The sequence below is a fragment of the Myodes glareolus genome, chromosome 10 (assembly GCF_982192425.1).
Source record: "Myodes glareolus chromosome 10, mMyoGla1.1, whole genome shotgun sequence".
NCBI lineage: Eukaryota > Metazoa > Chordata > Mammalia > Rodentia > Cricetidae > Myodes > Myodes glareolus.
This window is the reverse complement of record NC_142035.1, coordinates 51,026,804-51,053,162: the sequence shown is the minus strand read 5'-3', so window position 1 is coordinate 51,053,162 and position 26,359 is coordinate 51,026,804. Positions and strand designations below refer to the sequence as shown.

At 48.9% G+C, this 26,359-nt stretch overlaps 1 protein-coding gene and 1 pseudogene across 1 annotated transcript; one reads left to right on the top strand and one right to left on the bottom strand.

Annotated features, from left to right (window-relative positions):
- Positions 1-1,086: 1,086 nt before the first annotated feature.
- Positions 1,087-26,359, bottom strand: Mall (mal, T cell differentiation protein like). The gene is made up of 4 exons (XM_048459990.3): positions 26,188-26,359; positions 6,250-6,417; positions 4,886-5,008; positions 1,087-2,573 (listed from the first exon to the last, which is right to left on the bottom strand). The coding sequence occupies exons 1-4, from the start codon at positions 26,296-26,298 to the stop codon at positions 2,511-2,513; spliced, it is 465 nt and encodes a 154-aa protein (XP_048315947.1). The 5' UTR covers positions 26,299-26,359; the 3' UTR covers positions 1,087-2,510.
- LOC125416860 (small ribosomal subunit protein eS7 pseudogene) lies at positions 14,516-20,568 on the top strand (annotated as a pseudogene).

The following is a 26,359-nucleotide window of genomic DNA, read 5'->3' as shown; positions in this document are numbered from 1 at the left end:
TAAGGCTTAGGAAACCCATGAGATTCTCTTGGGGACAGTGTCAGGGAGTTATTCTACATTCCCTCCAAAGCTGACTGCGAGATGGGGCCTGAGTGTGGGACCGTAGGAAGACAAGCAGGAGGAAAGGAAGGGGTGCAACAAATCCTGCCACCCTTTGATTTACAGGAGGTGAGGCTGTCTGAGGTGTCTGAGGGCCTTAGGGCTTCCCTCCAGCGGTTTGGGGAGACTCCAGACCAAGCAGAGAGGAGTCAATGCTGCAGCAGCTGCCGGTAAGCTAAGGGTAGCCAGGCCTGGGTCGAGCATGTGCTGTGAGCGGGGTGGGTGTGTCTAGAGAGCTGAATAAGACTTGTGCTATAGGGGGAGAGAAGAAAGAGTGGGAGATGAGGCAGGGAGCCCCACAAAAACCCAGCTGTCTCCCCCAGCTCTGGTGGCTGGGGTACCAACTGTGTCGAATTGCTCCGCAGTAATGGCGACACCACAACCCAGGGCCCTGGAGACAGATTCTCCCACTCCTGACAAGTAAGACAGAAAGCCTGTGTTTCTGCCCTTAGGGACTGCTGTGGTCTGAATAAGAATGAGCCCCATAGGCTCATGTATTTGAAAGCTTGGTCCTCAGTGAAACAGCTTGAAAGGGATTAGGTGTGTGACCTTATTGGAAGAGGTGTGCCATTTGCAGTGGGCTTGAAAGTTTCAAAGGCCCCTGTCAGGCTCAGGCACTGTCTCTCTGTCTCTGTCTCTGTCTCTGTCTCTGTCTCTCTCTGCATCTTGCAGATGAGATGGGAGTTCTCAGCTACTTCTTCAGTACAGTGCCTGCCTCTCACCACACTCTCCGTCAGGGCGACCACGGGCTGACCCTCTGAAACGGTAAGCAAGCCCCCAATTAGATGCTTCCTTTTATAAGTTTCCTTAGTCATGATGTCTCTTCACAGCAATAGAACACTGTGACAGGGACTTAGCTTAGCTATCAAGGATTAAAACAACCCCAGGGGTGGTTTTGACGACACTGCATAGAAGACTTAAAAAAAAAAAAAAAGATGGCTGGGTCCAGCCTCCAGCAATATCATATTAAGGTGTCAGACTCCATACTTCCCAGTATACAAACATCTTTTATTTGTACTGGGCCATTCAGTAAATATTCAATAGTGAACATCACAGACAGCTGCCAGGCTACAAAACAAGAGAGAAGTGTTGACTTTTCAAGATATCAGGGCAATATAAGTGATTGGTAAACAATAGTGAAGCCAGGTTGCACCCCTACCCCCTCCCAACACACCCAAATGGAGAAAAATTAGAATCAGTTAATTCCTTTTTGGTTATTATTTATTTAGGCAGTCATAGGGCTGTGTCCTATTGGCCTGTTGGGTGAGGAAACCCAGCCACGCAGGAGCCTTTGGCAAGGGGCTGAGACCCTCCCAGGTGGTGATACGACAGGGAGCCCCGCAGATTCTGGGGTTTTCACTTGACCTCATACTTTTTCTTTTCACAAGGCGTGTTCTTAGAAAAATGGCCCCCAAACACAAACACCCTTCCATGATGAATCCTGCAGACTGGCCCCACTCAGAGGGTCTCCAGGAAGGGCTGGGGGTACACAGACATGAGCACGGACCTCCAAACGGGTCCTTTCACAGCCCCCACTACAGTACAGCAACTGCTTCTTCCTGCTGTTTCCAGGAGGAGCTGGAAGGTAAATCCATGGTTGCCATGTTCCCATCTTCTTCTCTGATCTTTCCTGAAGGATGAGGAAACTTCTGGTCCTTAGGTTGGTCTTAGAGGCTCCATGCAGGCACACGGAGCCCAGCAGTTTCTGAGGGATCCGGTTTAGGCATTAACTGGCTATGTCATTCCCATTCTGACTCCCCAAGCCCAACCGCTTGTTTCTTCCACGCATGCACCCTCTGAGTTGGTCTTATGCACATTTTCTTTGGATCTTTAATGCGGAGGAAGCAGGGGTGGGACGGGAGGAAGAAGGCAGAAGGGGAGAGCTGCTCCAGAGTAGCAGCAATAGCTACAAGGGAGGTCTGCACAAGGGTGCTATGTTAGACCTTCAGGCCTTCATGGAACCTTGCTGATTTTAGAAGCTAAGATTGACTATTCCTAAACCTATCATGGGGAGCACCATTGCCGAGACAAGTGATCCTAAACAGGAGTGATGGCAGAGCTGGTATTTCGACTGGTGAGGGGGTTCAAAGTTGTCTTTCCAGAAAAGCTGAATTCATGGTAAGGAAATTTCAAGAGGCAGTCATCTTCAAGGCGAGGGGTGGATTTTCAGGGTAGGGGCCAGTCATCATTGGTGGTGGAACAGTTTCCTCATAGTCACTGTGAGGAGTAAGAACGTCCAGAGAGAAAAATGCCGAAGTGGGCCTCCACACACAATCCAGAAAGCCGGTCTGGTGGGTGGTTTGCTGGACATGGCGTTTATCACCCAGATGGCAAATGGCAAGACCTGCTTTGGGGACAGTCACACACGGCCTCCAGAAAGCGAGTCTCACTGGGTTTGGTTCCTCGGCCCTTCAGTGGTAATAGATGCTGAAGGCATGCAGAATATAGAGCAGGGTGGTGAGGAAGGCGAAGAACTGGAGAAAGACAGGGAATGTTAGAGAGGCCAGCGCAGCGCCCACCCCCAACCCAATGCCTCTAGATCCCCCCACCCGACCTTGTGTTCCCTGCACGGCCCGAGAGCAGCGAGCTCTGGGCAGCCACACCATCCTCTGGGATCCTCCCTCTTTGCATATTGCTAGGGCCTTCATTTTCCATCTGTTCTACCCCTGAACCTCCTCCAGCTGCAACCTGGGCCTCTTCACCTGTCCGTACCTCCCTCCCTCCCCAGGACCTGTGTCTCCTTGAGCCTCTGCCCTCACACTGCTCCCACAGTGATACTCACTGGCCCTGAACTCCGCTTGGAGCACCTGCCTGTGACTGTCTCAGGTTCTCCTCAAGCTCTTAATGACCCACACTGCTCTCCTAAAGCCACTAGGTTTAGTCAGCCTAAAGACCTCCATTCCCTCCAGCTACCAATGGCAAAACCTGAGCTCCCTCTTACTCCTTCCATCTGACTGTTATGGCCAAAGCCGGCCTCAGAGTCAGCTATCTGACCAGCTCTTGGTACAACCCAACCTCCTTTGTGTCGGCCACCATCATCCCTCACTAGGACTTCTCAGGTTCTCAGTTCATCTCCTGTCTACTCTGCCTCTTCTATTCTGGTCCAGCAGACAAACATGACCATAACTGAAATTGAGCTTAAAATGACACAATGGCTTTCCTTAGGATGGAGGACACTCCAGACTCATTGTCCTTCTGTGTACTAACCCTCTGTTCCCATGGCTCATCCATCTATCTGTCCATTCGTCTGTCTGTCCATCCATCCGTCCATCCGCCCATCCATTCACCCACCTATCCATCCATCCACCCACCCATTCATCCTTCCATCCACTCATCCATCCACTCATCCATCCACTCACCCATTCATCCATCCGTCCGTCCGTCCATCCATCCATCCATCCATCCATCCATCCATCCATCCATCCAACAACAAATAGCTTTGAATCACCTGCTTCAAGAATAACTATTGCTACCACAGTGAGCAAGACATGAAAAAGTTCTTGCCCTAAGACATACGTGGTGACACATGCCTTTAATGCTGCACCCAGGTGACTAAGTCAAGAGAATGACAAGTTTGAGGCCAGCCTGGCTACATAGGTGAGACACTGTCACAAATATGAAAATAAGTAAGTAAATAGCGTCTGCCTCATGGTCATGGAGGTTGCATTTTTCAGCAAGAAGGCAGGTGAGAAAGTTCTCTACAATAGTCCAGATGGGGATAAAACAGGGAGAGTATGGGCAGAGAGGGCAAAGGAGATGCTGGGTAGAGCAAGTCCTCTACAATAGTCCAGATGGGGATAAGACAGGGAGAGTATGGGCATAGAGAGCAATGGGGATGCTGGGTAAGGTTTGTGGAGATTCATGTTTGGGGAAAGGAGCTGCCTTGCTGTTCTGAGATGTGGGCATCCTTGCCCAGATCCCAAGTGAGAGAGTCTGTGTGTCTGGAGACAGCAATGAAGCCTGTGTGGTTGGGGGCTGATCAGGAGCCAGCAGCAGTGGCAAGGTCACCTAAAGGCCATCCCTGGGACTATGAGTTTAATGAAATCCGAGAGTCTGAACAAAGAGAGAAGGGATCAGGGAGGCTGGAAGGCAGCTGGGAAATGCTATGGCCTTCCCAGAGGCCCACAGCCTTTGCTTAGTACCCTGTTCTTATGCTGGAGACAGTGCCCCCCAGTGCAGCCTTGGCCTCTGGCGTGGCGTGGGAGCCTGTGGAAGCTGAAGGGTGACATGGGTCATGTTGTCTCACACTCAAGGTGGAGTTGACTTTCTGCCACAAGAGGGTGTCATTTCATAGTAGAGAAAGAGACAGGTGAGCTCAGAAGCCCACCTCTTGGGTGCCACCACCTGGGGATCAGGCTTTTTCCACAATTTACTGTGCCCACCTTGCCTTGGCTTTCATTACTTAGCAATGCCATTTCTGTGGACTTCTGCCATTGAAACAAAGGACTAAGAATAGCTGACGGTCCCCAGCAGCTCAGACTCAAGCAAGGCAGCTGGACCTCTCAGCAGATGTCAGTAAGAAAAGAGAAATGTGGTTCTGTTTATTTGGGGGGAAAGAATAAAACTCTGAAGACCGTGGGGAGCAAGGGTGAGTGGGAAAAATGCAAGACAAGAGGGGGTCCCTGAAGTTTGAGTGCATGCCCACACATGCACTTTCCCCTCCGCCAGGCTCCTGCAGTCTGACACAGTTGTCCAAAACATGCAGGACAGCGTTGAACTGCACGGAATAAATGCCCTCCATGTGTGCATGTCTGTGTCACTGCCTAGTAGCTGTGCCGCTACTCACCGAAGCAGCGGTATTGATGTAGTACTCGTTTATGTTATCTTTTTCAGATATGATAGTGGCGTGTGCTTGCAGGACGGCGGCACTCATGTACAGGATGCCTGTGGTTCCATGGTACAGACTGTCCTGGAAATGCAGAGCAGAGGCAAGGGTCAATGTTGTTCAAGCGAACACCTTCCCTTTTTCTACACAGCAGGGAAGGCGGGGAGAGAAAAGTAAACCCAATCCCTACTGCCCTTTTTTGCCATGTTTTTTCTCTCTCTCTCTCTCTTTCTCTCTCTCTCTCTCTCTCTTTCTGTGTGTGTGTGTGTGTGTGTGTGTGTGTGTGTGTGTGTGTTGAGAGGGGGCACAGCATGCATGTGGAGGTCAGAATAACTTATAGGAGTTGGTGCTCTCCTTCTACCATATGAGTTCCAGGGACTGAACACAGGCTTCCGGGCTGGGCAGCAGGCCTTTCGCTGAGTGATCTCCCTAGCTCCTGATTTTAGGTTCGATGCTCCATGTTATGCTGTGAACACAACAGGAATGTCCTGCAGCAACTGAAATGCTCACTAGCTCTTGAGGGAAATGCACCTTGGTTAATCTGCATTTTGCAACCTCTAAGGAAGTGTAGGTCATATATTGCCATGTCAGAAATTCTCTCCCGCGCACATCTCACCGTGGGAGCATCGGGGCAACAGATGTGCCCCGCTGCAGAGGGCTTTATAGAGATTCAAACGCAGGTCCTCATGCTTACACTTTACCCACCAACTCATCTCCCCAGCCCAGAATTATTTTTAAGAGATAGGGCCTTTTTTGTTGCCCAGATTAGCCTTGAACACCTAGGTTCAATACAGCCTAAGCTTTCTAAGTCCGTGGGAGACTCTAGGTATACGCTGCCTCACGACATCTTTTAGTTGAAGTGTGAGTGTCTACGTATGTATATGCCTATACATATTTCTGTGCACCACATGCATACAGTGTCCATGGAGTTCAGAAAAAGAGTTTCAGATCCCCCTAGACTGAGAGTTACAGATAGTCGTGAGCCTTCATGTGGGTGCTGGGAGCTAAACCTGGGTCCTCTACAAGAGCAACAAGTACTTTTTACTGCTGAGCTATCTCTCAAGGTACTATTTTTAACTTTGGGAAGGTGTGTACAATCCTAACAAGGAGAGCAGCGGAGGGAAATACAAGGAAAGATGTACAAATACTTTCACTCTGGATTAGTAATCAACACACTGAAATCAGCAGCCTCGGTGTCCTAGGGATTTAGTCCCAGGGGGTCTTCTCATCCCAGGCCCTTCACTCTGCCTCCCCTGCCCGGCGAAGTCCATTGTCCTTTTGAACTCAGGACACCAGCCCAGGAGGTGCCGCCCCCTGGTTCTTACCAGGACTCTCCAGGATGCAAATCGTTTGTAAAACCCCAGCAGGTAGGACAACAGGAACATCAGGGAGATGAAGAAGGAGGTGAGTGACACGTACAGCACCCATCCGTGCAGCAAGGGTATCGCTACATGTGTGGCAGCCACCAGCGTCCAGACCAGGAACCCAAATACCTGTAAGAGAAAAGCACAGAAGTGACTTTGCTTGTGCCTTAGTTAGTGAAGAGACACCATGGCCACGGGAACGCTGAGGTGGAAAACGCTTAATTGAGGGGGCTCGCTGACAGTTTAAGAGGTTCAGTGAGTTATCGTCCTGGCCGAGAACGTGGCGGCATGCAGCAGAGGAGGTGTTGGAGCCGAGACTGTTGGAGCAGGCAGCAGGGGATTAACTGACTCGCTGGGACGTATCCTGAGTTTATGAAACCTCAAAACCTGCCACCACAGCGACACACTTTCCACAGAAGGTGTGGCCCAGGTGTGCCCTGTAGCTTCAAGGTCTGGATTAAAGGTGTCTGTCACCTAGCCTCCTCCAACAAGACCACACCTCCTAATAGTGCCACTCCCTGTGAGTTGATAGCACCCCCCCCCCGAATACATTCAAACTACCACAGTTTGCTTGTGGGTGGGTGGGAGGACTCCCTTGGCAGAGCTTCCCTGGCCGAAAGCTCAGCTGAGGGTCGGAAGGTGAGTCAAGAAGTTTGCTGTCCAGCCTGACAACCAGACTTGGATCTCTGGAACCCACAAAGGGAACCCACTATCCCAAGTTGTCCCCTGATCTACACATGTGCATGCATGGCATGTGTATGTGTGCACACAGAGGAAGGCTGGCCTCTCTGGATCATGGTCAAGTCCAATCCTGTAAAATTAAGGGCATTGACCAGCCTTGCAAAAGGAGAGACCCCCCAGTCAAGTTTGGCCACCTCTTTTAGTCTAAGCAGTGTTGATGGGTAATTTTTAAGACCATCTGAACAAGTTGTTAATGCTTAAAATGGGACTTTTCACATGGAAAAAAATTACATTTTTTTTCTTGAGAAATCCATGGCTTAGTGACTCAGAGCAGACCAGAATGAGTTGTGACTGCATCTTTTAAAGGGACCTAGATGGGCAGGAAAGATGGATCAGCGGGTAAGAGCCCTGGCTACTCTTCCAGAAGACCCAGGTTTGAGTCCTAGCACTCACCTGGTGGCTCACTATTTGTAACTCCAGTTGCAGGGGACCTGACAACCTCTTCTGGACTCCTTGGACACCAGAAATGCATGTGGCACACAGACACACTAGCAGGCAAAACATCCCTACTTATAAATAAGAGGACCTAGAGTCCTTAGCAAGCCTTGTCCTCTTGGCCAACCCCATGCCACCCTGTGACATGCTCCTGTCACTTGCTTCTTCTCCTGCCCCACTGAGGGCTTTTCTGGCCTGTGAGCAGCTGGCTGAGGCTCGTCAGGTTATAGTGGCTGATGTTCTGGGAACAGTTGCCCGTGTTCAGTGTGATTCTAGTTTAATAGCCTCTAACTCTGTCCAGGCATTTGTTGCCCCCTTGTCAGTTACATCTCCCTCTTCTTTCTTCAAGTGTCTCCTTTGATCTAAGCTGCACTCAGCTGTGGTGGGTGATCCCGGGATGTGGTGGGTAATCCCAGGCTGTGGCGGGTGATCCCGGGCTGTGGTGGGTGATCCTGGAATGTGGTGGGTGATCCCGGGATGAGGTGGGTGATCCCGGGATGTGGTGGGTGATCCCAGGATGTGGTGGGTGATCCCGGGATGTGGTGGGAGAGCCAGGGCTGTGGTGGAGAGGGGCAGGGTTGGAGATAAATGTTCAACAAATATAAGGTTCACGTTAGAGCCTGGAGGGAGAGAGTCCACATGGGAATTACATAATTTTGTTGGTTTATTTCATTTTCTGAGCAGGTCTACCTGCAGGTCCCTCTGTGGCAGGCACTGTGGCTCTCCAGCTCCTCACTTTCATTGAAATGGTGTAATTTTTAAAAAAGAAACAACTGATGTTATGTTATATACTTTTTTTTTAAAAAAAAGACTCATTTATTTTTGTTTTACATATATGGGTAGGGTTTTTTGTTTGTTTTATTAGACAGGGTTTCCCTGTGTAACAGCCCTAGCTGTCCTGGAACTCACTCTGTAGACCAGGCTAGCCTCGAACTCACAGAAATCCACCTGCCTTTGCCTCCTGAGTGCTGGAATTAAAGACATGCGCCACCACTGCCCGGCGGGACTCATGATATTCTATCCTTGCCTGTGGAGCTACTCACAGATAATGATTGCTGGGGGGTGGGCTGGCATTTTCATCAGTGGTGTGGCCCATGTTCTGGTAAATAATCCTCCTGGCCATGCCTCTGTAAGCCACCCTAATTAAACTCAATTAGTGACCAAAAACTACAAATAAAGTGTAGAAGTGTTACTAGTTGGGAATGGCCTGTAGGAGTGGAGGGAATGGACCAGAGGGCAATGGGGGTGGATGTGATCAGAACTCACCGCATATGAGAATGACATTTTTCTACAATTTTAAATTGAATTGAAGAGGCCCACTAGTTCTGGGGACAACTTTCCCCACCTTAAACAACCGATGTGCAGGCGAGGTCTCAGAAGTTCTGCGCTGGATCTGGACATGTCTATGGCGAACAGTACTGACTTGTCCTAGGGAAAGGGGATCTGGGGCCTGAGGTCTGTCCTATGCCCCTATCTCCCGACACACACACACCCATTGATGAAACCAAAGCACTTGCCAAGTGTCCTTCCTGACAACCTGAGAAGATGCACAAAGGAGCTGGAGTCTGAGCAACATTCAGACCATGCTGGCTGTTGGTGGGATTGCCATGTGGGGCTGTAAGACCAATGTGTACACCTGGACACACATTAGACCTTAGGGGGCAGCGAGGGTCTGTGTTACTGATTATAATCCCAGGAAAAGGCCTAGAACAAAGCATATATAAGGGTGAGGAGCATTGGGGTACACTGTCTGAATGAATCTATAAGGAAAGCACCCCTACCTCACACCCAGCAGGAACGTCACAGTTTGTAAAAATCTATCCACTCAAACGGGCTCATCCGTTGTGCCCACCTGTGTCAGGCTCACCGTTAGCCAGGCTGTCTCTGTCCCTTTGCCCCTGTTAGAGCTGAAAAGGACTCCCCAACTCTGTGTGTCCATTATTTGTCCTTGTGAATTTAGTCACTATCACTGTCCATAATGAGAGGGCTGAGGTCTCACAAGCAGTGTGGCGTGTAGCCTGGACACGGAGAGGACATTTGGTTGGCTGTCCTCCGAACCAGATTTCACGCCGTGGGCAGGGGAGCTAGACGTTCCTAGAAAGTGCCAGAGGTCGGTTGGCTAGCGTCACAGTCAGAACCGTGGTACAGTTAACCTCAGTGGACTCTCAAGCCTGCAGAACCAGGGGGCCCATTTGGACCTTCGTCCTCTGGTTTCTAGCCAAGGTTGGGGAATCCCTGTCCCCACTATTCACTCTGACACCAGTCGAAGACCTCTGAGCATGGGGAATCTACTCAGATTACACAGAACTTTTTTTAAATAGTCCTGTTGTAAAATTGTTTTGCAGAGGAATGTCATTTGGTTTTTACTTCCACACCCCTTTGCCTTCTAAGCTGCAGATGGGATCAGGGCCAGAGACCAAATCCAGGTGGGTTAAAGCCCAGTAGTGTTTGGTGTCTCACCTCTACCCCAAGAAGTCTGGCTTGGAAACTTGACTTTTCAACTTCTTTTTAAAAGCTCATGTTTACCTTTACAGAGTCTGCTGGTCGCCTATGCTGCTCTCCCACTTCAGCCCCCATTTTATATTTCCCAAGAGCGGGGCATATTTTTAGCTGGTGTGGTCTGCCCCCCTCCACACGGAAGGATATTATATTGTAGTTAGACTTTTAGAGTAAGTGTGCCTCAAGAAAAACCCTGGCAGGGTCTTTATGTAATGAAGAAAATGCACACTCCTCATAGATGCCCTTCCCAAAGGACTAAGTTTAAAGAATCTTTTAAGGTAGTATGATAGCTCATGCCTTTAATTCCAGCGCTCAGGAGGCAGAGACAAATGGATCTCTTTGAGTATGGTCTACATAGTAAGTTCCAGGAGGGATAGAGCTGTATATTAAGACTCTATCTCAAAAAATAAAATAGAACAGAGTTGAAAAGGCTTGGTCATGAATCTTAGGGTATAACCCTGTTGCTAGGTGCTGTTGAGATGGCTCGGGGTTAAGAATACACATTGCTCTTGCTGAGGACCTGAGTTCAATTGGACCGTGTTGGGTAGCTCATACTTTTGTTACTCTGGTGCAAGGGGCATCCAACCCCTCTGGCTTCTGTGAGCATTCATGAGCATGTACCTACCTACCTACCTATCTACACATACACATTGGGGGGATGCCGAGGAGTGGGTGAGGTTAAGAGGTCGAGCCTAGGCATGGTATCATTAGATAGTGAGAAACCCCCCAGAGGCTCATGGGCTCAGATCAAACATGAGACCCTTTAAGTTTCTACTGGATGCAATAACTGTAAGTATTAGCATAAGTTAAGTTGGAATATAAGAATACAAGAGTTCAAAAGAATAGGGGTTTTGTTTGTTTGTTTGTTTTTTGAGACAGGGTTTCTCTTTCTCTGTGTAACAGCCCTTGCTGCCCTGGAACTCACTCTGTAGACCAGGCTGGCCTCGAACTCAGAGATCTTCCAGCCTCTGCCTCCTGCGTGCTGAGATTAAAGGTGTACACCACCATGCCCAGCTTCAAAAGAATACTTAAACAAACAAGCAAACACATAGACAAACAACTGTGTCACTTTTGAAACATCTTTGCTGTCTTTGAAAACAATGTAATGAATGAAAAGAATCTAAAATACGACACAGTGGTAAAGAACTAATATACACAGAGGTTGGAGTTGGGGTTTTGCCTGACATCATCTATGTCTTGGATTCAGTTCCCAATACTGAAAAACAAAACAGAAAACAAGGAAATCAAAACAGAAACCCAGAGAAGGTTGGCACACCATAGGGCAAGGTTCTGAGTTCTGTGGGTTCCTGGAACTCTCTGTGGACTCTGAGACAGCTCAGCAGTCTGGGCTAGGCCCTAGGGATGCTGCCCGACGTGTCCAGGGAAGCTGCATTGTTGGACATTCTCCAGATGATACTGCTGAAACCAAAACCCTCTGCCAGTTTCGACTGTTTCCAATTTGCCCCATTCAGATCTGCACATCACATCTGGGTTTGCATCCCAGCTCTACCAGGGGATTCTGGAAGACACCTATGCCTCTGCTTCCACTAGACAGAGAGGGGGTCTCTCTGGTCCCTGCCAGGAGGGCGCTTAAATAAAGTTAACTAGTCTCGCTTTGGCTTGTGGAGAGTGCCAGATAACCACAGCCCGGGCAACTGCAACCACTCGAAAGGGCACAAGAGGACCAGAGGAATGTGTGTGGAAGGGAACCAGAAGAGCGGTGCCCTCGCTGGTCTTTTTGAGGGGTGGGAAGTTTGCAACCAAGGATGGGGATGGGAAATGGGAGGCTGGAAAGCTGGATGAGGGCAATATTATTTGGGAGGGGGTAGACCCTTTTCACAGGACAGATGAAAGCCTTTAAAAATGCACTTATATACACACGTGAACACACACACAATTGTTTTGTCTACAAATTTAAGAGACTCACAGGCCACTCCCCACATGTCCACCTGTAACCTGTAAAAGTCCACGTTAAATACCTGATTCTTTTTTTTTTGTTTGTTTTTGGTTTGGTCTTTCAATTTTCTGTTTATTTGTTTTGTTTTTGAGACAGGTTCTCACTATGTAGCCCTAGCTGTCCTGGAGCTTACTACGTAGACCAGGCTGGCCTTGGGTTCACAGAGCTCCTCCTGCCTCTACCGAGTGCTGGAATTAAAGTCTTGTACCACCACAACTGGCAAGTATCTGTGTTACTAGCCATGCTGCTATCTTGGAAACACTGATCATCATACTACATTAAATTGCTCTGCTCGGTAATTTCACTTTTCAAAATTGTCCTATACGTGACACGCATGAACAAAATGAAGAATAGACACGGTTGCTTGTTGCATCTTGGCTAGACACAGAAAAGATAGGAACTGACCCAAATGCTTGTCGAAAGGATGCTAATTAAATCAGCTATGCCTGCCAGGGTGGGGTCTTCCGCGGCCTTCCAGAAGAAGTGTTTGCTTCCAGAAATGGAACAAGATCTAGCCAACAACAGCATGCTCAGCAGGTTCGGATTTATGTGCAACAAGAAGAAAAAGAACGCGGTACTTCTGGACAGAGACTCTGTCTCAACTTCGGGGAGAACTGGTTGGCTTGAGGAGACACTTCTCACCCTCTCACCGCAACCAGCAGGGGACAGAGTCCTCGTTGTGGGAATGTGGCCATGTTTAAAATGAACATTTTATTATGTGTTATTTAACATATAAAAAAGTTAAAAGAACAAGAAGAGAGTAACGAGGCTGCATGAGGGAGGGTCCTAAGGCATCCCGGATGAGACCTGCCTTCCCAGGCAATGGAGCGGGACTGAGTGGTGTTGACAAGGGCCAGTCTGCTTAGAGGTTCAGAGAAAGACTCTTCTTGAGTGATGAGGGCCCCAGGGGGTGACAGGGATATGCAGGTGTCAGATCTACACAGGGCGGGGCTCCATGTCAGGGTGGCTTCAGTGTGAGGCAGAAGAAGAGCTGAGAATGGGAGGTACGCAGAAGGCAGAGACACTGGTGGCAGTTTTCTCTGCATAGCTGGGTGGCATTTTAGAGAGCAGGCCTCACTCCGTGCCAGTACCACATTCCTCTCTTTCCTACCTGTCTTAGTTTTCACGACAGATCCCTCCCTTACTTGGTTCTTAGGTGACAACAGGGGACCATGAATTCCCATGAACTGAGAGGGAAAAGCCGAATCAAATGTTGGGCGAGGCCCCCATAACTACTGACAGCACGGGAGGAGTGGCTCCCACAAAGGACTCACGCAGGCGTTGTCCACAGTGGGAACCCCAACACCCTGAAGGTTCCCTGTGGCGCTGTGATGCCTCAGGATGAAGACAACTCTTGTCCCTTGAGGAGGCTTTGCACACTTGCACACTTTATGCAACCATTGCCGCCGTCCGGCTCCTGATCACAAAGCTCTAACCTGCTTCCTCCTTGGCCAGCTCCAACAGTCTCCACACTCTCTGCTCCCTGCACCTGACAACTCCAGGTTCCTTAGACAGAAGAAGTCACGCGGAATTTCTTTTCTGTGACTGGCTGATTTCACTTAGCATATTTCTTTCAGGCTTCGGGGTTAGCATGCACCAGCATTTCCCTTTGCTTTAAGGCAGAGTAATGCTCCATTGCACAAAGCAGTTCTTGCCTACAGTTCCAAGCTTACTAGTTCTCGACTGTACTCCTTGCAAACGTGACAAGCATCTGGTAGAAACTTTCAATTTTGAAGTTACAGAACTCCCCAGCCTAGCGCTCTCGGATAAGGTGGCTCCTCTGTCTTCTTCTCAGGCAACAAGCGAGCCAAGGCTTCCGGATGGCCGGGAGCTCACGGATGGAAATCAGGGACACGCAACAGTGGACCCATGCTGTTAAGTTAGAAGGTGCTGAAGGTGGCATCTACTTCGCTCATTTGCAGTCTAAGACAGTTTGAGCTTGCATGATACTCATCCGTGCAAAACTCCCTCGTGAGCCAAGAGGCGACGGATTGCTCTTTGCATAGCCTCTCATCCGTGTGGGTTGCTTCTACCTCTTGGCCATTGGGAGTAAGATTGCTACACACAAGGGTGTGCCAATATTCCTTCAGGGGAAGAATGGGCCGTAGTTGGCCCTGGGCTGTGTTGAGCTCCCATCAGGTAGTGCCCTTGCAAAAGACCTGGAGGGTGGTGATCCATCAAACAGGCATTCTTGTTGCTGTGGACATTGCTTGAGGGTTTGTGACAGCTAATCGAAATGCCTCAACTCTAGGGAGATTTTAATGAAAGAAAACAGGAAGAATTGCTGTGGAACAGTGAGATTTTAAGCTGACTGCCTCTGCCTCCAGAGTCCTGGGATTAAAGACATGTACCACCACATTCAGCTCCACCGGAGCTTTCAAATGTGGACTCTTTGAAGGTTATGACTTCATGTTAGTGGTTCATTGACCATCATGAAGAAATCAAAGAGACCAGGTTGGAAAGTATAGGAGTGCAATGTCCAAGAAACGGGAAATACTGTTTCCTGAGTCTTTTGTTTCAACACACACACGCGCGTGCGCGCGCACACACACACACACACACACACACACACACACACACACACACCCAGTTGCCATGGAGTCTCTTTTTGTGAAGCGCAGTCCGTTGTGGGAGACCATCCTCTGGCACATCTCCCTGACTCTCAGCCAAGGGCTTTTGCAGTATCCTGCCCTAGCAGGCCTACCCTGGATGGCTCAGCCACACAGCAGGAACCCTGTGGGTAAAGACCTCGTGGCCAGGGGTGTGAGAGTGGAGGGGTTGGGGTTGGTGGGAGGGAATACTGGGACTTGGGTGACAAAGGTAAGCCACCCACAGGGTGGTAAAGAGAACCCCAGCTGAGGGAAAGCCAGAGCCACGGGAGGGGCCCTGGAGGGTGTCCTTTCTACAGGTGTCATGGAATGTGATGGGAAGCAAAGACAAAGGAAACACAGCCAAGATACAATATGGAGAGCGACAACCTGTAGCAGGGAAGAGACTTCTGTGGTCATGTCTGAAGCCCCATCAGTGCATAGGAAGCTGGGATTTTATTCAGAGGACTCACACGTCTTTATGGGGGGAGGGGTCCATTTCCGAGCATGCTCAATTTAAGGTCATAAACAAAAAAGAAAAGAGTAGACACATTCGGGGGTGGTGTTTAGCTCCAAATCTCAAGAGTGTGTAGCAAAGATTAAAGTGATGGACAGCAATGTCTCTGAGCATGCTCAGTTAACACCAGAAAGTTTTAGCTGAAAAATAAACAATACTTTGAAGGTGTTTTAACAGAGGCGCCTGACTTGCTTAGTCACTAACACAAGGACTGCACTCAAAGCAGACTCCCACGGATAGTCCCTGGTGGAGGGAGAGGCCCACAGGCAGCACTGGCTTTATTACCAGAGGAGCTGGGTGTTTCTGGGCAGGCCTTGTCACCGCGAGTCTCTGTGGATAGCTCTAAGAACATTTGTTCCCACAAGGTACTGTGCATATAGCCTAACGCCCTGGTTAGGCAGCTCTCTGAAGCTTGTGTCGGACAGCCATATTTCCTTTGTCTCAGGAGAAAACAGTTCTGAGAGGCCAAGGAACTTCCCCAAGGACCTCTGTCAGGACCCCAAAACAGCAACCATTGTATGGCACTTCCAGACTCAATAAGTACACACAGGACTCTTGCAAATTCTGAGTCATTCTGCCTTGACTCATAGCGAGAGTATTTTTCTCTTTGTGGCTCTAAGGTTAGCAGGAAATTGCTTGCCCAGCCTGCCCAGTCCTTCTGTGAGGCCATTTCTTCTTCTGGCCTCTCCAGATAGTGTGGACAGGAGCCCCATGGGCCTCTGCTCCTGACAGAATAGACACATAAGGGCACGGTAAGGGCTCTCCAGACCTGGCTGCCAGCCCAGGAAACCTGGAGCAAACTGGCCTACACTTCCTCCCTGCTCTGGGAGCTTCCTGCTCCAGGGCCACACCCTCTCATTCAGACCCAGACTGACCCGAGTTTTATTGATCAAACTGCACGGATTTACAATGTAACATAAAATAGAATGATAAAAACATTCTTATCTACCCAAAGGCTAAAGGCACTTTCTTTCGTAATTATTCAAAATAAATGAAAAATAAGATACTGGATGTTAAAGAGGGCTGGTTTTTGTTTTGTTTTGTTTTGCTTTGCTTTGCTTCTCCATGTGTAGAATTTAGGAAGTTAAACTTGTCCCTCATTTAGGGCTTTGCCATCCCCAGGCTCCACACTCACGCTGGTTCCTTCTTGCTCTTTGGCCCAGGCTCTAGGACTAATTTCACGTCTCTTTATAAGTTCTTAGGAAACCCTGGGCTGTGCTGTTGGCACCCACCATCTCCGGGAACCCCGACATCCTTTGTGGCAGTCACTCCTTTCTTTCACTCCATCAGGTACTGGGTCCCCAAGCGCTCCCACGATGCACCTCCCAAGAACGCCCCAGCTCAGCTGTGACCAGACCTTAGAAGGCAGGGACCAGGCTAACGTCACCTCTCCAGAAAGCCAGGCTATCAGGCCCCAGCAAACTTCTTTTACTGCTACTCCTACTTGGTCTCTCTCCTCTACATGCTATCAGGACCCTGAGTTTCTGAGGCAGGACTGGGCCCTGAGGCCTTCAGGTCCACAGCATCAGGCTCAAAGTCCAGAGCCAAGCAGTCCCAAGCAGAGATGGCCACCTTGAACAAGACAGGTCTCTAGGCGTGTTGGCTAGATAGTACCACCTGATACCCTCTGGGCCTGCCACTGTGGCCCAGCTGTGACCTGGCACTTCTCCCAGGAGCCTCGGTCAATTGATGGAGATAGACGCTTATTTATTTCATTGTTGCCCACTTTCTGCTCTGCTCCTTCCCAGATCCCTGATATTCTTTGGGGAATGATTTGGGATTCCATTTGGCTTTTCCTTCCCCACCTGCTTCTTTCTTGCCCATGCCCCACGTCCTTCCCCATCCTAGGCTGACCCAAAGCCCTGGCATCAAATTGTGCTATTAAAGATGATGGCATTTAAATAATTCGCTTGGACAGAGAGGGCATCTAGACAGGCAGGGCTTGAGGGCTATAAACCCTGCAGAGGCAGAATCAAAAGCGAAAGCTTAGAAAACCCACCCACGGCGGGAATTTAGACAGGCTTGTCTAAATAGATCAGAGCACTCTAGGCCAGTGGTTCTCAACTTTCTTAATGCTGTGGCCCTTTAGTACAGTTCTTCATGTTGTGGTGACCCCCAACCATAAATTATTTTCATTGTTACTTCTTCATAACTGTAGTTTTGCTATTGTCATGAATCGCAGTATAAATGTCTGTGGTTTTTGATGGTCTTAGATGACCCATACGTTTCTCCCACAGGTTGAGAACCACTGCTCTAGACTCTAGAGTTTAGAGCCTATGACCTCAGGATGGAAAGACCCTGAGGCTCCACTCTGGGGGTCTATCTGGAATTTTGTAGGTGTAGCTGTGGCCAGGCATTGGGAAATGGGACTCCAGATGGAGAAGGCCCAAGGGGACGCAGTTGCAAGGGTGACTGGCAGGGATAGAGGACGCAGAGGAAGACTAGCAAGGACCAGAGTGTAGCTGGGGGCAAAGACCAAAGATCTCGGACTCCTCCTGGCCTGCTTCCTCCTTTCACGAATCTGGACAACTCTCTAGAAACTCTTCTGACTCTCCCAGCTCTACCGTAACTGGGGGAAAAGTCATGTGATGGAGTGAACTGAGTGCCCAGGCTAGCTCTTTTTAGTTTCTTTGTGTAGCCTTGGCTGTCCTGAAACTCACTCTGTAGAACACAGGCTGGCCGCCAACTCTTAGAGATCTGCCTGCCTCTGTCTCCTGAGTGCTGCATGCACCACCACTGTCTGGCTAAGGTTGCTCGCAAGCAGTACTTTCAAAGAGAAAATCTAGATTCTCCGGGCTCCGGATTATTTCCTTCAAGCCGGATATTTACATTAAACAGTTCTAACCTGCTGGCCTTCCAGAACTGTTCACAGCTGTCTGACTTGCCACAATTTAGAGAAAGTTGCCAGTGTTTAAGTTGGATTGTGTGGCCTAGAAGTATCCAAAAGGTAGGGAAGGTGGTGGGATGCAAAAATGGACCAGGTTTCTTCCTAGTGTGCCTCTGCTCGCTTCCTGCTCCTTCGTCTTCCTTGGGGCACAGACTTCCTGCGGTGTCCTTGCCAGGTTCTGGTGCGAGAGTTGGAGAGAAACAGATGAGTGGGCCCTTTCTGTGGCTTTTCCCAGTCTTTCCCTTTCTTTCCAGCAGCAGCTGGCTTCACCCCTAGGATCCTATGGGCCCTGCCTGGGTGCACACTGTTTCAGGAGAGCCCCTCTGGGCAGCGATCTGAGCATCACAAACCAAGGCTCCTTTCAGATTTAAAGCACCTGCTGCTGTTTCCCTTTTGTTCACTTAATCTGGAGTAGGGCAGTGGCTTCTTCCTGGATTGCTTTTTTAAGACTGTGGGGTGCTCTTGGTGTGTGTGTGTGTGTGTGTGTGTGTGTGTGTGTGTGTGTGTGTGTGTGTGTATGTGTGATGTATGCATGCATGTTTGTATTGTGGAGTGTGTGTGCGCGCACACATACTCTTGTGTGTGCCCATTTGGAAGCCAGACGTTTCGCACTGGGACATCTTCCTCAATGGTTTCTTTACCTTTTTCAGATAGTCTCTCCCTGGTCCTGTAGCTGCTGCCCTGGTTTACTAGCTGGCCAGTGAGCCCCCAGATCTGCCCCTCAGTGCGGGGTGTTACAGGTGCTGCTCCCCTCAGCTTTCGCCTGAGTGCTGAGGATCTGATGGATCTGAACTTGGGTCTTCATGTTTCCCCAATGACCACTTTGCCCCAGGTTCCCTTTATGGTTTTAGCCACTGTAGAATAGAAGCTGGACCTCAAGCTGAGGTCACAGGAGAAGTGACAACGTCGGTTTGTGAGGAACAGGCTTCATTTTAGCTATTCGCATGAACCAGGGCCACAGGAAGGGGAGCAGGGGACAACTAGGAACAAAACAAACAAACAAAAACCCCAACTTCTAAGGAAAGCCTCCAATTCCTTCTTGCAGAGCAGCTGGTCCCTTTCAGCCCTGGCAGGGTTGGCTCTAGCTGGGCTCTTGACAGTTTCAAACAATCTCTTAAATGTAGCAAAATGGAGGTGGTGAGGTGGGGAGTGTGTGTGTGTGCAAGCAAATTGGAGTCAAGGTGAAACCAGGAATTTGGGATAACACATAACGATGGGGTGGGGTAGGATAGAATTAACTTCTTGAGGCATCTCAGTGTTTCCTCCTGGCCAACAAGGAGCTGAGATACACACAGGAAGGAGAAAATCCGGCATTCAACAACGGGCTCAGGCCTCCTCCCCTTTTAACTAGTTGGCTCTCTAAGAATTTTCTCACCCACTGCTTTTTAATTAGGCAAAAATCTAATTAAAGAGTCAACTAATGAGAAGGGTAAAGTTCAGGTGACCTCCTCTGACTCTGATTCATAAAGCATTCCCCAGAGACAGTCACTGGGGCCAGCTCTCAGCTTCCACCTTTCAGCTTGCCAAATAGCTCTGGAGTCAACTGATACCACCCAGGACTTGATATGATGGGTCCTCTGCTCTCAGAGACACCGGCTCTGCAGAGAGAGGCAGGGCTGGCTGTCATGCCCACCCCAGGCTCAGGCTCAGGCCCAGTGCTGGCAGAATCCAGTGCCCACACTCTGCATGGCATGGGAAAATAAGCAGAGGTCTGTTCTCATGTTAAAACCTACTGAGTTCCTTGCCCTCTGAGGTTGTTTTTTTCCTTTTCTTTTGTATGCTTTGGTTTTTTGGAGACAGGGTTTCTTTGTATGGCCTTAACTGTCCTAGAACTCACTCTGGAGAATAGGCTGGCCTCAAACTCATGGAGATCTGCCTGCCTCTGGCTCCTGAGTGCTGGGATTAAAGGCATAGATCACTACTGCCCAACTAAGGTTGTTTTCAAGCAGTACTTTCAAATAGGAAATCTAGATTCTCCACTATACGAAGCAAAATCTCAGTTATGTTAAAGTTTCATGCCATGCTAGTGAGGAAGTAAAAATGCAAAACAAACATTTTCCAAGCCGGCACTCCGTAAGGGCAAGCCGTGTTCAGCTTGAGCGCCAAGATCGTCAAGCCCAATGGCGAGACGAGGACCAGTTCGAGTCTGGCTTCTCTCGGGCGCTGCTCAGGACGCAGCTGGGAGAACTCAACAGCACCGCGGCCAAGAAAATGAAAGTTGGTGGTGGCCAGAAAGCTATCATAATTTTTGTACCAGTTCCTCAGCTGAAATCCTTCCAGAAAATCCAAGTCGGGCTGATTCGTGAATTGGAGAAAAAGTTTAGTGGGAAGCATGTAGTCTTCACTGCTCAAAGGAGAATTCTGCCAAAGCCAACTCGGAAAAACCATACGAAAAATAAGCAAAAGAGCCCCGGAAGCTGTACTCTGACCACGTGCGTGATGCCATCCTTGAGGACTTGGTCTTCCCAAGTGAAATTGTGGGTAAGAGGATCCGTGTGAAACCGGAGTGCAGCCAGCTTATAAAGGTTCATTTAGACAAAGCACAGCAGAACAATGTGGAACCCAAGGTCGAAACTTTTTCTGGTGTGTATGAGAAGCTCACGGGGGCAAGGATGCTAATTTTGAATTCCCAGAGTTTCAGTTGGAAAGAAAATGACTGAATAAAGTGCCATTCATGTTAAGTTGGGAGTGTAACCCCAGCCCCTGGCATCCATCCCAGCCTCCTGCCCTGGGAGTTGCGTTGGTCTGGACTCCAAATCCCAACATGCCAGGTCCTGACCCCTCCCACAGGATATTTAAGTGGACTTCAGAGGAGGAACACGTGGTTCCGGGTTTGCATGTGCTCCACGCTTTCCTGTCTCCCCATCATGCACTTGCCATCCGAGAGCGCTGTATTTAATAAAACGATGGGCATTTTAATTCGATTTGATCTGACCAAATTGGATTTCTTTGCGCCGGCAGAGCCACCCGTCGTAGGGTTTTTTTTCCTAACAATTCATAGTAAAACAAAACAAAAAAAACCCAAAACAAACAAAACAACAACAGCAACAAAAAACATTTTCCAGTGACCCTGGAAAACAATTTGTTGGTCTCTTAATAGCAGATACCCACTCTTCTACCCAGAAAGCTATAAGTAGTCCTTTAGAAGTGAAAAATGTACTCCAGCAAAAGCCTGAACATGAATATTTATTAAAATAAAATATTAAATAAAAGAATAAAATTAAATAAATTAAATTAAATAAAAAACTATATATAATACATATAGGCAATAAATATACCAACAATGTCTAGTTCATTTCTATTTGACAAATTCAGAGAAAATGCTCCATTTCTGTCCTATCTTGGTGAGTCCAAATTTTTGTACCTAATTTACTTTCTATCATAACTTTCTTTTTGCACCTGGTAAATAAGGAAATTTGTAACTATCTAGTCTTCAACTCCCTCAGAGACTCAAGAAGGAAAAAAACAACAAAATCCAACAGCAGCTCTATTTGAAACTGCCAAGAACATTCCGCAGAGGTGGATTAGATTACAGTAATCCCTTGTCATGGAATATTACTCAGCAATGAAAAGGGACAAGTTGAATACAGACAACTCAGGTGGACATGGAGGACATTCTGTTTCATGGAACAAGTGAGTCTCAACAACGGTCATATACTGTTCAATTATATTTATTTATATAACTTGATAGAGCACTGACTACAAACAGTTTTGGGGAGTCCTTAAATTTCTGTGGATTTAACTGGTTCAACTTCAGCAAATTTCTTCTGGTTGCCTTCTGAAAACGTTGAGACATTTTAAACCCAGAGCCATAGCCTTTGCTATGACACACAAGATGTAAATCTACTCCAGCTGTTTTACAGGTACCTGCATGTTCCTGGGAAAAGAGTATTAAGTCCAAACCCCAGAGGGCCCTCCGGATAAGCCAGCCCCGAACATGTACCATCTTCGAGGACACCAACCAGGTGAATACTGACAGGTTGACTTTATCCACATGCCCACTCATAAGAACTCTGCTATCCCCTAACTCTTGTAGACGCTTTTACAGGATGGATAGAAGCATTTCCATCTCCAGAGAAACAGCAGACGTGGTGGCTCAGGTACTCCTGAGGAACCCATCATCTCTCGATTTGACATGCCTTCCCCCAAGCTCCTGGGACACCAGAGCTGGTACCTCGTCTCCAGGCTCAGGAGGGACCTGGTTTTCCAAGTTGTCCCAATGAAGGGTATCTCTGCCTTCATGTTTTGTTCATTCACCCTAGTCTCTTTTGTACAACCAAGACAAATCTCTTTCATTCTTTCTGACAGTCATCACTCTCCCCATGGCTAGCCCTGTTCATAGGCCTGTGTTAATAATCTATTTTTTTTTCTCCTAGAAACTTGCCTCTGCTCCTTTAAGGCCTGAGGTCTCCAGGATAGCAGCTAACTGAATGCTTCTTCATCCATACTCCCCGCTGAGCATCAGCTCATGGACTCTTGACTCCTGACTCCCCCTCCCCACATTGTCCTATGCACACACACAGGAAGTAGCCCCACTTGAACCAGTGCCCATATACCCAAGGAGTCTGGGATGTCAAGGTGGAAACCCCACCCTGACTCCCATTTCTTTCTTTCCAGAGCCTATCCCTGAGAAAGTCCACCAAGAAGCGGCTCCTCCCTGGAAGGTATTTAAGGCCCCCTCCTGGGAACAGCCCTGTGGTTCCCCTCTTCCCCTGGGACCACCCTTGAATGCTTTGCTCAGGTTAAAACCTGGACTTTAATTTAGTTTGATTGGCTTATTGCATCATTGAAGTTACCCACTACCGGGGGATATTTTTACTTATAATAACTTTCTTGAACTAAAATATTATCTTGTGGATGTGCTTATTTCTAACAGACTACTTGGAATAGTGAGGAGGAACATGGGATGGGTTGGGGAACCCTAGAGAGTAGCAGAAGGGGGCTTTTTGGTGTGAGGAGACAGTCCTAAGCCTCGGTTGCTCTCAGACAATCTATGCAGGTAAACTGGAGATCTGTCTTGTCAACTTCAGTTTCCCAGCTTTAAAACAATTCTAGTTAGGAAAGACGTGGTCACTGGGGAGCTGTAGGGACTGCAGATTCCTATAGAACCACCATCATCACAGAATTAAAGGTTTTAAAGTGTGAATTTTAATGCTGAAGATTGGGAAACAGAGTATCTTAGGCAAAGGTCTTTAGAGTAGGCTCCTGGAAGATTAGGCTACCCTAACCTGTCATCTTCAAGAGCCACAAAGAGCCAGAAGTTGTACCTCCTCAACAGCCACGGTGGCTCATTCCCAGCAGGGAAGACCCCAGCTTGTCTGATTTGATCTGACAATGAATCTGCCCGCTGGCTCCATGTGGTGATCCACAGGCAATGGCTGGTGGTTGGGGGAGCCATTGTGTGATGTCACTCCAAGCTACCCCACTGCAGAATCACTGTACCCTTGTTCTTCGGTACTGTTGTCTGCTCTGCAATGGTATCCTGGCCTCCCTGCTTTCTAATCCATTCTAGAGACTTTTGTCTCAGACCAGAATACTAAGTAAGGGTCAGGAGTACTTGGAGCCATGGTGCTACAAGGGATAGCAGAGGAGAAATACATCAGACCACCCGAGTCAAAGAAGGGCCTGAGCCAAACTGGTTCAGCACACATACACGTCTTCCCACCCAGTTTCTGTTCATGGGATCAAAACTTGATCCTCTCCCGCACCTCTTTCTTTCCCTCCCCATCTTCCACCCAGGCACACATTATTCTAGAGTCCTTGATCATAGCCGGTACAAGTAGAATGATGCACTCAACACACACACACACACACACACACACACACACACACACACACTACCACACAGGCACATACATACACACTACCACACATTCACACACGCAGATGCTGCACTTGTTCTGTCTGTGAACACGTGCATCATACAGGTTTCACACATTTCTGTATTTTCTAAGTTATCAACAATGAATGAGAATGACTTAATTAAATGAAGAATAATTAAATTAAAATTAGAGCTACCAACTATGTTCATAGCAGCTTTGTTTGTCATAGCCAGAACATGGAAACAACCTAAATGCCCCTCGATCGAAGAATGGATAAGAAAAATGTGGTACATTTACACAATGGAATACTACATAGCAGCAAAAAAAGAAAAAGAAAAAGAAACAACAGCTTGAATTTTGCAGGAAAATGGATGGAACTAGAAAACATTATTTTGAGTGAGGTAACCCAGACACAGAAAGACAATTATCACATGAACTCACTCATAGGTGGTTTTTAAACATAAAGCAAAGAAAGCCAGCCTACAAACCACAATCCCAGAGAACTTAGACAACAATGCAGAGACGAAGAGAGACCTATATAGACCTAATCTACATGGGAAGTAGAAAGTAGAGAAAGACAAGATCTCCTGAGTAAATTGGGAGCATGGGGACCTTGGGGGAGGGCTGAAGGGGGAAGGGAAAAGGCAGGGAGGGGAGCAGAGAAAAATGTAGAGCTCAATAAATATCAATTAAAAATGTACAAAATTAAAAAAAAATAAAATTAGAGCTACAGTGAGGAAACATGGGACAAGGCTGCCTGGAAGGGTACTGTCCACAATGGACCAGTGCCTTCTCTGCACCACCAAGACGAAGGTGGAGGAGCTGCGCTAGACCGAAGGGGAAAGGACAAGCCAGCACCATGAGGAGGTTTAACCTGGATCCTGGGCCAGAGAAAGGACATCGGTGGGGAAATGAGCAAGTATGACATCAGCAGAGTTCTAATGCTAACCTCCTGGCTTGGGGAGACCTGTGGGGTTCTGAGTGACACAGATTTCCTGTTCTGCGACCGTGTCTTTAGGAGAAATTTGAAATTATTTTGAAACAAGACAAGAAAATCAAGCCAGCGACAATGCTCTCTTTCCCCTCAGAAGTCCCATGATGGTGCTCTCCCAGGACTCCAGCTGCAGGAGGAGGACAGGCGGCGGGGGGGCGGGGGGGACATCTGTCAGCCCCTCTAGCACCAGTTCTCTACCTGGCTGCCTTTCTGCCTCAGCCATTCAGCCTTCTGCCAGTGGCAACTCCCAGTGACAGGCTCGGGCCCCTCCCTGACCTGGGACAGGCCGCCTCTTCTTGCTGCTGCAGTGTTCTGACTGCACAGGACACAGTCCCAAGCCTCTCTCCAGCCACACAAGCCCCTGGGAGGTAGCCGCCCTTCCGACATTGATTTGCGTGACGGAAAGCATATGCTCAATAAAAGGTGGCAGAGACAGTCCCCATCCTGTCATCCATGTGGCTGTTCCAAAGCAAGGGCCACACCCAGGGCCTGACACCCAGAACTCAGGATGTGACCAGCCTGGCACGATGCCTACGTTTGTGGGGGATCGGAAGAAACCTACCTCTTAGGTGGAGTCTCTGCCAATGCCGCCCACCTAGGGGACCCTGGCCTCCCCTTTCTTGATTGACAAGAATGGCAGTTATTTAACTAATTTGCCTAAAGTTCACTCAGTGGGTCCCAACCTTCCACTCAGACCTGAAGAATGGAAAAGGTTGGCCACGGGTGCCCATTTTATGTAAACCGTCTTACTCTGGGTTTTCCTCCAGGCCCAGAGGCAGCACTGTCAAATTCAGAGTTAGGAAGAAAACTTCACCCACAGGAAGCTTCGGGGAAGAGGGAATGACAGCAGCAGCAGAGGGAACCTGTTTTCCACAGAAGGCATTGCTGAGCCCAGGCAGGGAATAACGCCCAGTTCTGCCCTGAGTGCGTGCCGGTGCCCCAGAGTCGGGCAGTGAAAAGTTCTCTGGGCTGACCTGGGCGTTTCAGGAGGGAGATTGTTTTATGGGCGATGCTGTCATGAACTCCTCCGGTGCACAGCCCGCACGTAAATCAAACTTCAAGGTCAGCTGATGGGATTTGAGAAAATCCTGGGAGACCTTTCAGAAGGCCCTTTAGAAAGTCCACTGGTTCTTTGAACTTTAGGGAAGTACAAACAGCTAGGGGGAAAGAAACCAGGTAATAGACTATTTCGGGGGGGGGGGGCGACTGGGTAGTCTGGAAAGTGGCTGCACCCACCAAAGTAGCCTGGGGATGGTTCGTCATCCCTTGGGAAGGAGGAAAATTCGCTCTAGACTGACGCAGCCTGGGATCAGGAGGACAGTAAGGAAAGTGGGCTCGGGTAGCTAGCTGCCTTTCCCCCCATCCCGGGAGGCGGTGGTGGCGGTCAGAGAGCCGCTGTCGCGCAGGAGTGGTTCCCAGCCCGCTCCGCCCCTCCCTCCCGGCTGGTGGCCACACTCACCAGCTCCGGTAGGAAGAAGGCAAAGGGGATGGTGAGAAACACGGCAGCGACCCCCGAGGGCACGGCGGGCGGGGCGTAGGTGGTGGCCGGCGGTGAGTCCGGGGAAGCCATGCTGTCGCCTGTGCCGGCACCCTCACCCTTGCTCCGCGGCACTCGCCCGCGCCCGCAGCTG

Coding starts and splice junctions, on each gene's coding strand:
- Mall (XM_048459990.3), bottom strand. CDS start 26,298: ATGGCTTCCCCGGACTCACCGCCGGCCACCACCTACGCCCCGCCCGCC. Junction 5,009..6,249: donor TTGCATCCTGGAGAGTCCTG/GTAAGAACCAGG, acceptor CTGCATTTCCAG/GACAGTCTGTACCATGGAAC. Junction 2,574..4,885: donor ACATCAATACCGCTGCTTCG/GTGAGTAGCGGC, acceptor GTCTTTCTCCAG/TTCTTCGCCTTCCTCACCAC.